Source organism: Nylanderia fulva, unplaced genomic scaffold (genome assembly GCF_048542155.1).
Source record: "Nylanderia fulva isolate GAGA-0341 unplaced genomic scaffold, ASM4854215v1 Scaffold306, whole genome shotgun sequence".
Lineage (NCBI taxonomy): Eukaryota > Metazoa > Arthropoda > Insecta > Hymenoptera > Formicidae > Nylanderia > Nylanderia fulva.
The window spans coordinates 115275-127106 of record NW_028190375.1 but is presented as its reverse complement, the minus strand read 5'-3'; the positions used below and the strand labels follow the sequence as shown (position 1 = coordinate 127106).

General features: G+C 33.7%; 2 protein-coding genes across 2 annotated transcripts; one reads left to right on the top strand and one right to left on the bottom strand.

Annotated features, from left to right (window-relative positions):
• Positions 1 to 333: 333 nt before the first annotated feature.
• LOC146722501 (uncharacterized) lies at positions 334 to 2596 on the bottom strand (the record flags this gene model as incomplete). Its single annotated transcript, XM_085484680.1, has 1 exon — positions 334 to 2596. A coding segment is annotated over exon 1 (2066 nt), but the record flags the coding sequence as incomplete, so codon positions are not given.
• A 1150-nt stretch (positions 2597 to 3746) lies between these two features.
• Positions 3747 to 5426, top strand: LOC114944823 (uncharacterized). The gene is made up of 4 exons (XM_085484681.1): positions 3747 to 4224; positions 4308 to 4437; positions 4530 to 5039; positions 5120 to 5426. The coding sequence occupies exons 1-4, from the start codon at positions 4081 to 4083 to the stop codon at positions 5371 to 5373; spliced, it is 1038 nt and encodes a 345-aa protein (XP_085340807.1). The 5' UTR covers positions 3747 to 4080; the 3' UTR covers positions 5374 to 5426.
• The last annotated feature ends 6406 nt before the right edge of the window (positions 5427 to 11832 follow it).

Here is an 11832-nt window from a genome sequence, read left to right as displayed (position 1 = left end):
CAATCTTTCCATCCCCTCTCTCTCCTTCCACCCCCATATTTCCACCCCATAGCTCATCACTGTCCACACCAGTTTATCGAACAACCACATCCTTCTTCCCCAGTCCTTTCCGAATCTTCTTTTCCCTATCCCCCACACTTGTCCCATAATCGACGCCGCTTTCCTCAACCTTTCCCTCACCTGTCCTCCGTTCCTTTGTAGTCTATACCCCAAATACGTGAATTCCTTCACTTCCTCCATTCTCTCCCCTTTCCATCTCCACTCCCTTTTTTCCACCTCCCTCCTTTTCTCCTAAATCTCATCACTTTCGATTTCTTCGCATTTAGTTCCAACCTTTTTTGATCTAAATATTCTTCCAGTCTCTCTAACATGCTCCTTAGTTCCTCCTCCTCCTCTACCAGCAACACCATATCGTCTGCGTATGCCAGTGTGTAAATTCTTCTCTTCCCTAATCTCATTCCTCCCCTTTTCACCTTCCCCATCTTTTCCTCTAAGTCCGCTATCAAGATATTGAATAGCAGCGGACTCATAGGACATCCCTGTCTTACCCCTTTCTCTATCCAAAACTTCTCTCCTATTTCTTCTCCTATCTTTATTCTGCATACCGTTTCCCTCATCACTTCCTCCACCCTTTTTCTCAATCCCTTCCTTATTCCGCTCTCCTCCAACGCCTCCATTACTTTCTCCCTGTCCACCGAGTCAAACGCTGCCTTCAAATCTACGAATAATGCTGTCATCCTTCCCCCTTTCTTTTCTAGTTGTCTATTAATCAAATAGTTCATCACATAGATGTTGTCCATCGTCCCCATTCCTCTCCTAAATCCCATCTGGTTTTCTTTTATAATCCTTTTCTCCTCCACCTCTTTCCTCAATCTTTCTGTTATTATCATTGTATATACCTTATACAGTGTCGGCATCAGCGTTATTCCCCTATAATCCTCAACCACCTTTCCCTCTCCTTTCTTCTTTATCGGGACTATCACCCCCTCCTTCCATCTCTCCGGCCATCCTTCCCCTTTCCATACTCTGTTACAAAAATCCAGTGCCCAATTTTCCATATTCCCTCCTCCATATTTCCATACCTCATTTGGAATCTCATCTATCCCCGATGCTTTTCCTTTCTTCAGCTTCTTTATCGCCTCTATCAATTCTGTCCTGCTTATCTCCTCTTCCTCCTCCTCTTCCTCTCTATCTCCTCTGTCCTTTCTTTCCTCTCTTACTCTCCTCTCCTCCACTCCTCCTAGCAACTTCATGAAATAATCTCTCCACTCTCTCATCTCAATTTCCTCGTTAATTCCCTTCTCTCTCCCTCTCTCCTTGTTAACTATTTCCCATACTTCCGCTTCTTTTTTTGCCCCCGCTGCTCTCCTTTCCCATTTCTCGTTTTCTTCTTTTTTCTTCCTCTCACATAACCTCCTGTATTCTCCTTTTTTCCTCCTGTATTCTTTTCCCTCTCCTCCTTCCCTTCTCCACCTCCTCAGCTCCTTTCTTACTTTCCTTTTTCTTTCTCCACACTCCTCATCCCACCATCCCCTTCTCTCCTTCTTCATCTTCCTCTCTTCCTCTTCTGTTACCTTCATTGCTTCCTTTACCCTCTCCTCCATTTTCTTCCACTCACCCTCTATCTCTTCTTCTCCTCCTTCTAGTTCTCCTACCTTCTCCTTGAACCTCCTGCACCTTTCTTCATTCCAAGTTCCTCCTCTTCTCCCTCCTCGATTCTTTCTCCTCTCCTCTCTCTGTTTCCCTTTTATCTCCACCTCCACTGGCTGATGATCTGAATCTACTTTATCTTTTACTCTTAACTTTTTTACCTTTTCTCTACTATCCTCGTCTCCCAATACGTAATCTATTACTGTGTTCCCTCTCCCTCCTGTAAATGTCCATTCTCCCTCCTCGTCTCCTTCTGTGTTCCCATTCAATATGCTCCATCCTCTTTCTCCCAAGAATTTTAACAGTTTTCTTCCCTCTGCGTTGATTACTCTGTCCTTTGACTTCCTTTTACTTTCCCCTAACCCCTCCTCTTCTACATTTTCTTCTCCTCTCCCTCTTCCTCCTTCCTCTCCGGTTCTTGCATTAAAATCCCCTCCTATTATCGTGTATACCTCATTCTCTTTCTCCTCTGTCCACTGCTCCATTTCTTTACATGCCTTCTCTATTCCTTGCCCTGCATATATTCCTATCACCCTCCATCTTTCTCTCCCCACCTTTACTCTTCCTATCGCAAAGCCTTCCTTTTCCATTTCCATCTCCTCTCCTTTCTCTGCTATCTCCTTTCTCATCCCCATAATCATGCCCCCTATCGCTCTTCCCCTCTCATTCTTTCTGCTAGCTCCTTGTACTCCCCATATGTATCCTTTCGGCAACATTCTTCTGACCTTCTTCCAACTCTTCTCTTCCATCCATGTTTCTGTCAACACTATCACCTCCCATTCCTCTAATCCTTTCCAAAAGTCCTTATCCTTGTTCCCTACTCCCGCCACATTCCAGAATCCTATCTTCCATCCTTCTTCATCTGTCCCCTTCTTCCTTTCCTCCTTCTCTATCTCTTCAGGTCTTCTTTCCTCCTCTCCTCTTCCCCCGTTACTTCTTCCCTTATGTTTCCTCTTTCGTCCTTCAGTACCTCTTTTACCTCATCCCATCTCCACCATTTTTCTCCTATTTTTATCCTGCCGTTGTTTATCCATGTCCTCTCTCCTCTTCTCTCTTCTCTCCATGCTATTTCTCCCAACTTCCTTCTTACCTCCCTTTCTTTCCATGTTAGGTCCATACCTATCTTTTCTTTTCTGCCTCTCAGTTTCTTCTTCTTCTCCATCACCTCCCATTTCTGCTCTTCCTTCTCTAATTCTATTACCACCATCTCTCTGTCTTTCTCTCTATCTTCTCCTATCTTTCTTATTTTCACTATTTTCGCTTTCGCCCCAATCTCCTCCATTAACTTCTCTGCTCCCTCCCTTCTTTTCCCCTCCTTGACCTCCAGATTTCTTATCATTATGTTTTTCTTTTTTTCCTCCTTTTCTAGTAACTCCCATTTCCTTTCCATCTCCCCTACTCTTTTTTGCATTTCGCCCCCCCGTGAACTCTTCCTTTTCTCTCTCTCTTCCCCCCCTTCATTTATTCTCCTCTCTAATCCTTCTATCCTCCTCTTCATACTTTCCATGTTCTCTCTCATTTCTTCCTTCTCTTCTTTCCATTTTTTAATCTGTTCCTTGTAATCTCTTCTTAACTCCTCCATCTCTTCTCTTATCTTCTCTCCCTGCTCCTTCATTTCTTCTCTCATCTCCCTCATCTCCTGCCACATCTCTTGCAGCATTTTTTTAATTTCCCTTCTCTCTTCTTCCTCTCCACCCTCCTTCTCTGGAGATCTCGTTATTTTGTTACTTCTTTTAAATATCTCCGCTCCCTCTTCTCCATTTTTTCCTTCTAACTCTCTTTTTTTCTCTTCAATAATTCTTCTATGTTTCCTAAGCTTCCACTTCTTTCCTTTCCCTTAATTCCTTCCTTCTTTCCGCTCATTCTGCTATCTACACTCTTATATTCTTTTCCTAACCACTTTCCTCTCTATATTCTCTTTTTCCCTTGTTTTCCTTCTATCTAATTATTTGCCCCTCTGTGTTTTCACTACTCCTTGTTTCTTACTTTCTTTATTCCCTAGAAGTTCCCTAGAGATTCCCTAGCGCTTACTCTCCTTTCTCTCCTTACTCTGTTTCCTCTCTATACTTTCTTCACTCCCTGCCTACTATCAGCTGTCATCCAGCCACCTATTTCTCTCTTTCTTACCTCTTTCTTCTATCTATTTTCTCCTCAACTATCCTCACACCCTTTCACTACTCCTCTGCTACCTTCCCACACTATCCTCTCCTTTCTCACCTGTACTCTATATTCTCTAACCCAAGGTCGGTAAATGACGCCCGCCGCCACCTCAGGTCTTCCGACGGCCGCCATTTTGGATCCAGTAACTGTGTGTTAGTGCACGTCTGTACAATAGTTGTTACTGTGTGCGTAGTTCGCCATTCGCGCTGATGGTGTACGGTACCGTACGGAGTACGGACATGTGTCTCGTCGGAAAGACGAAAAGCTGCAATGGTAGGCTGCTGTGCAAAACATTGCAAGAATCGCAGTGAAAATGGATTTCGTATGTTTCGGTTTCCCAAAGACAAGCAACGAAAACAAGTATGGCTCGAAAAATGCGGTAAAAGTATAGCACCGACTTCGAGGTTATGCGAGGTATGTAAATGAATTATGTCAATTAAAAATATTATAATTTAAATTTCAAGCAAGTATTAATTATCACTTTTTACTTTATGTAGCATCACTTTGATGACTCCCAATTTGAAAACCACCGAGAGGATAAATGGCGAAAATTAAAACCAAACGCTGTTCCAACTATTTTTAATGATAAAAATTCAACAATTACATTCAATAACCAGTTAGCAGTTGGTAAGAATTATTACAGAATCATATTTTTTTATTCAATATCTGTGGATATTAGATAATAATTATTATTTTTTAATTACATTTATTATTTGCAGGGCAACAAACTCCTCACGAAAACCTATTTGAAAATGATTATGTTCAAGACTTTAATCCGGTGATTTTAACTAATTTCAACAGTAATATTAGGGATAATGAGAACGTTATCGATGAAAATTCACTAAATGAACATTTTCCATCAGCAAAAATGGTCACAGATGCAAGCATTCAAACTGATGGTGACAGTGACACACTTATGTTACAAACAAAATACATTTCTAATGAAGAAGGTACTATCCGACAAGCTAATGAAATAAAATACTTGCAACTGCAATTAGAAAAAGAGCGTGCAAAAGCTAATATGCTAAAGTCGAAATATGAAAATGAAAAATTATTACGACTAAAAATGACAACAAAAATGAAATCTTATAAGAAAAAATGTTGTACTTTATCTGAAAAATTGGAAAATATTCCATTTTTCAAGAAATTTGCTGCAGGATTATCTAATCTACATCAACCAAAATGGTCTCCTGAATGCTTAAAACTTGCAACACAAATAAGATACGCTGGTAATTCCCTCAATTTTTAAATAAAGTAATGTTAGTTTTTGTATGGAATTAACACTAATTTTGATACTTTCTGTTTACAGTTGGATGGAAGGCCTATTTATATTTGAAAAAAGACCTTCAGTTACCTTTACCAGCTTATTCTACTTTATGCAAACACATCAATAAACTTGATTTCTCTCCTGGTCTGTTAAATGACGTCCTTTTATTAATGGCAAAGAAAAAGAAAACTCATTCATCTGCGCTTCAAAGTGATAGTGTTGTTTTGATGGATGAAATGGAAATTAAAAAATCCTTGGAGTATGATGTTAGCACAGGTATATATGATACAAACTGAAGTTTATATTTATATTACGACTAATAATTACAAAATATGATTACAAAAATAGATATTCTTAGCATCCTTATTAAAAGAAAGTCCTACACTCTGTATATCTCTGTATATAAGTACTAATTCATGAGTGTTTTTCTACAGTCTCTTTATTGATAAATAGAATATATTTTCAATTGTATAATAATAATAATAATAATATTAATAATAATTGTAAAAATAATAATTGTAATTAAAATAATGATTTTGATAATAGTATTGATAATGATACCTATAAGTAATAGTATTAGAATTAATTAATGAAAGGCTCGTATAAATTAAACAAAATTAAACAATCATATATAGTAGGCCAACTAAACGAGCAAATAAATAAGATGTAAAAATTTTTTTATTAATAGTTAAATCATTAAATTAACATTCCGTTACAGAATCGATATAAATTGTAAACGTTTCGACTGCACTACAGTCTTTATCAATACATAAAAATTAAATATTAAAATATAAAGTTAGATGTTAAAAATACAAAGTTAGTTAAATATTAAAATATAAAATTGAAACGATTCTTCGCTGTTGACCAATAGATATGCAAGGCGATTGGTCTGAGATGCCAAGTTATGCGACATTTGAGCATGCTACGGATATAATACGCGAATTAAATCAATGTCAGAAAATATTAAAAAATCTTTCAACTTACATTATCGTTTTAACAAGTCCTTTTCCCCGATATTTCAAGTGTGTGTTGCGAAGTCTGAATACCAAATGTCAAAATAGAGAGCGTGATGTATTTATTTATTACCAATGTTTTTTCTAAATTATGATTCAGCAAATTTTTTAAGTATGTCAAAATAACTACTGTCTAACAATTCGGTGTCTGTATTTAAATTAATTCCATTTTTCTGTTCTTTAATGTGGATCATTTCAGATATTAGTCTTTTATGGTAATTCTTTTCATGATCCATAATTTTAATATTGTCCCAGTCAAATGTATGTTGTTCGTTTAGAATGTGTTCCGTGATAACCGAATGTCTAGCAGAGTCTAATTTAATATTATTTTTATGTTCTTTAAGTCTCGTTCCTAACTGTCTTTTTGTCTGTCCGACATATGTGGCGTCACAATCGTTGCAATTCAATTTGTAAATAACGTTAGAATTCATGGGGCAATTATTTTTGTCCTTTTGAACTCTTATGAAGTCATTTAATTTTTTAATGCAACGATATCCTACCACTACGTCAGGTCTTCTTATTGCTGAAGCAACTTTCTCAGATATTGATTCTATATATGGTATGACAAAATATTTAATGTTAGTATTAGTATTATTAGTATCTGTTATATTGTTATTATTAGGCTTGTTAAATTTCTTAGTTGAGAGATTTTTTAATCTGCGTTTTATTTCTGTGAAAATTAGATCAAGAGGATAACCGTTGGATAGCAAAATGTTAATAGCTTTCTCTATATTTTTTTTGTGAAATTGCGGATGTGATAGTAATAAAGCTCTATCTACCAAGTTATAAATTGTTCCTATTTTATGACAAGTCGGATGATTTGAAAAAAATGAAAGTAATCTACCTGAGAATGTCTTTTTGTGATACCAATCTAAATAAATTTTGTTATCTATTACTTTGATCATTATGTCTAAAAAGCTTATACAACGATTATCCTCCTTTTCCAATGTAAATTGTAGTCTATCGTTATAATTGTTGAATTCGTTCAAAACATATGTAATGTTGTCAGCGGAAGTGCATAAAATAATGTCGTCTACATAACGGAAATAGAAAGTCATTTCGCAATTTAAATTACTAATTACTAATGTTTCCAAGTCCTGCATGACTATATCGGCAATGATCGGAGAAAGTGGGGAACCCATAGGAGTCCCATAAATTTGTTTGTAAGTTATGTTATTAAAAGTGAAAAATGTAGAAGTTAATATAAATTTTATCATACCTATGAATTCATTTTTGGGAATCTTTGTGTGTGACTCTATAAAATGCCATCTATTATTGATACCGTTTAATGCAAGATCTACGGAAACATTAGTAAATAATGAAACAACGTCCAATGAAGCTATTATGTCGGTATCTTGTATTATTTTCCCTGATAGATATTTTCCCTAATAGTATTAGAATAAGAAAATTGTAATAATAATAACATAATTTTTTTCTCATATTTTGTAATTTAGTTATTTCCTTGTCTCTCTATACAGTTCATAGGCGTAACCCATTGGTTCGAAATCCAAAGTACGTAATATATGAAATATATATTTTTTATCTATAACTACAGGGTCATTTATTGGACACACAACGTGTGAAGAACAAGCAAAACTAAGCACTACTGTTGTTGTTTTTATGCTCAGAGGACTAACAGAAAACTGGAAGCAAATTATTTCGTGGCATTTGACGTCTAAATCTTCAGATGATTGTGTAATGACCCAATTACTTTTAGAAATTGTTGAAGAAATCGAGAAAATAGGCTTTAGGGTTTATGGATTAGTATGTGATATGGGTCCGAAAAATCAAGCTATATGGCGCAACTTAGGAGTAAACGTTTCGAGGGATAACGTTGTACCGTTTATAGATCATCCCGTACGAACTGGTAATTTTTTTTATATCTTTCCAGATGCTCCACATCTTTTAAAAAGTTTACGAATGGCGTTAACCAATAATTCCATCATTATAATAGCCCGATCAATTGTAGAGTCTGAAAATTTACCATGTAATGAAGTACGATTTAAATACCTTGAAGAATTAGTTGCAATTCAAGAACGACATAGTAATTTAAAATTAGCACCAAATATAACAGCTGAGATTTTAAGGCCTTCTTCTTTTAATAAAATGCAAGTACCACCAGCAGCGCATATATTTAATGTAAGAACTGCCGTTGCTCTAGAAACTTGAACTAAAAATGATAGATAAAGAAGCTCAAACTACAGCTTGGTTTATAAGAAAGGTTCGAGTTTGGTTTGATGTAATGAATAGCAGATACCAAAGTGAAGCTATAAATTTAAGTAATAAAAACGTAAAAATAGATTGATGATTTTTTACATTTAATAGAAAATATAATAATTGGCAAGTCATGGAAACCAGTTCAGACGGGTATAAAAATATCAGTTTTAAATACTATAACACTCGTGAATTTATTATTTAAAACTGGATATAACTTTTTTTTAACCTCTCGCCTTAATCAAGATGCCATAGAAAATTTGTTTTCGACTTTACGTCGACATGGAAACGATAATCCAACTGCTTTAGAAACTAAACGGTGTCTACGACTGATTACATTATGTCAATTTTTGGACACTCGAAAAACCAAAAAAAATTATGAAGATGATAATGATGAACATTACGTTCAATTCTTTTTATCAAAAGAACCAAAGAAAGGAAGAGATTTAATTGTGATTCCGCCAGAGGATTGTATGTATTCCCCCGTTTATGAAAATACACAAAATTACACTTATGTAACCCCAATAACGAATAGATTAGAGTGTAATATTATAAACAACGTACTAGGAAGTGCAATTTCTTATGTTTTACGAAAAAAATACGCTTGTAATGATTGTTTAAAAGCTTTTACTGATGATAATGGTCAGTATTCGTTTTATACCAAAGCTCTTTCTTTTGGATTCTTAGAAAATCCTTCAAATGGTATATTTAACTATATTTCTTTAGTTGAAGGTCATTTGCAAGCGCATTTTGATAGATGTGCTCTGCACCCTCGATTATTTGAGCATTTATTACAAATGATCGAAAAATGGGCACCTTATAAAAAATTAACTATCTCAAACATTTGTGCGGAACGTACCAAACCTTGTAATTTCTTCTAAAGATCAAAAAAAGAAAATACGTTTAACGAAAAATAAATCCTTTGCTTCAAAAAGTGCTCATAGGCAATCTATTATCTAAAAATCAAAATTATTTACAAAGCAATATTGTTATTATTTTTAAATATTTATTTTAATAACAATATTATTTAAATAAATTTTTTTTTGCAATATTTTAATCGCCAGTTAAAGTCCATTTAAAATGTATTATTTGAGTTATTATTTTAATTATTATAATTACATGTTTATTAATAAAAATATAAGATTATTGGAAAATTTAATTTCTAGTCTAATTATTTTAAACACTCAATGTTTTTAATTAAGAGTTAGTAATAAAATTAGTTAATATATTTGAGAATACATGCTGTTTATTTTTCTAATTTCGACCAAGTATTATTTATTTTTATGTTTTTTAACTTAACTTTTAAACAGCCTAAACATTAACATTTACCTAAAAATCAAACATTATATTTTTTGGCTGATTAGCTCAAGGTCCGTAGATAGACGCCACGTACCTGTCGTCGCGTCTATCTATGGATTTTTGATCAGCTGAGCGTTGTGGTCGCCATTTTGGATCCAAACAGCTCGAAGTGCGCCGGAAGACCTGAGGTGGCGGCGCGGCGGGCGTCATTTACCGACCTTGCTCTAACCCTCTTCAATTACTCACACTCACAATCCACGTGTACACGCGTTTGCACCGGAAACGGAAGTCCCCAATTATTTATATATAATTATAATAATTTTATTATTATTAATATATAAATATATATTGGTTGTATTAATGATTGTAGAAATAATAATTTTATTATTATCTATAATAATATTTATAATTTATAGATTTTATAATTTAGAGGTTTATATAATTTATTATTTAGTTTTTAGAGTTTGTGAAAGAGTTTTAGGTTTATCATTATTAGTTTTAATTGTTCGAATTTTTGAGAATGAAATATATTATAGATATAATATAAGAAAATTTATTTAAAATTATTTATTTAAAATTATTTAATTAAAATTATTTATTTAAAATTATTTATTTAAAATTATTTATTTAAAATTATTTATTTAAAATTATTTATTTAAAATTATTTATTTAAAATTATTTATTTAAAATTAATTATTTAATTAATACCTAATCAAACCATTACATACCAATGCTCAAGCTCGTATGACAATAAAAACAATGATAAATTATTAAATTAAGGCCATGTGTAACGAGCAATACGATATTATTTTATTATTGAGAAGAAAATTCTTAATTTGAAATAATAATTACACAAACGTTTCGAGCTCTACTTGCTCCTCTTCAGTGCGCAAAAAAATAGTGATAATAAATAACGAAAATAAATAAATACATAAAATTCTAATAAAAAATCCGCAATACATAGTCAATATAAGTTATATAGTTAAGTCGTAGTTAAAACGCAAAATATATTTACAATGAATTGAAACCATTAAAATAGTTCAACAAAGTAAGAACCCAATTAGAAGCAGAATGATTCGTCCGGTTATTCATAAAATATATTAGAATTATTAATAAAAACTCGAAGTGACACTTATACATTACTCCAAACGAACCACTTATCGTTATTTGACGAAAGTCCCTCGTTCTGGCAATGATTATGTTCATCCTCTCCAAATTATTTGATATTTGTTAACTGAATTTAAAGAATTTATTCAATTGTAAAATAGGATTCCACTAATGTGTATGTGAAAAAGATTAAAAATTATAAATTAAACTAAATACTAAAATATTGAACCTTTATGCTTACAAATTGTTCCGAATAATTTGAGATGACGATGCATCTAATTGTTGTTGGCCTTATTGTTAGTACTTGACTGTTGTCTAGTCTTTTAAAAAGTCGAATAAATAGGTGTCAGATCTCACAAAATAAACATTTACATAAGTCTAAAAATTCGATATTTCTTCTAGAATGTCGAAATACGCGTTGTTAAGCAATTCGGTGTCTGTGCTATTATTTATACCATGCCTTTGTTCCTTGATGTGTATCATTTCCGAGATAAGTCTTTTATAATAATTAGATTCAATATCAAGTATTTTAACGTTATCCCAATCAAAAGCATGTTTTTTATCTATAATATGTTCAGAGACCACAGAATGCTTGGAGGAATCAAATTTAATATTATTCATATGCTCTTTTAGTCTAGTGCGTAATTTTCTTTTGGTTTGCCCAACATACGAAGCTTCACAATCCTTACAATTAATTTTGTAGACAACATTATTATTATTTACTAACATCTACTTAAAAGGCAAATGAAAAATATGGGATCGAAAGGTGTCTGAATAGCTTAGTTGGTAAGAGAAGTCGCCCGGAAAGTGAAAGACGCGGGTTCGATTCCCGCTTCAGCGACTTTTCGGACCTATATTTTTCTCGCTTATTTCTCCATATGTAAGTTTCGAAATTAATTTATATGTGGAACTTTGGGATCTCAAATTGAAATACAGTTCCGTTTAATTAATTTTTCGTTTCGTTTCCTTGGCTCTATTGCCCGGCTTAGAAGGCAGCATACTTATATTCTTTATATTGAGAGCCAATAAAAATATTTATTTCTGAGTTTATTCACGCCTGGGCTAATCACGGCGGTATTTACTAACATCTACTTAAAAGGCAAATGAAAAATATGGGATCGA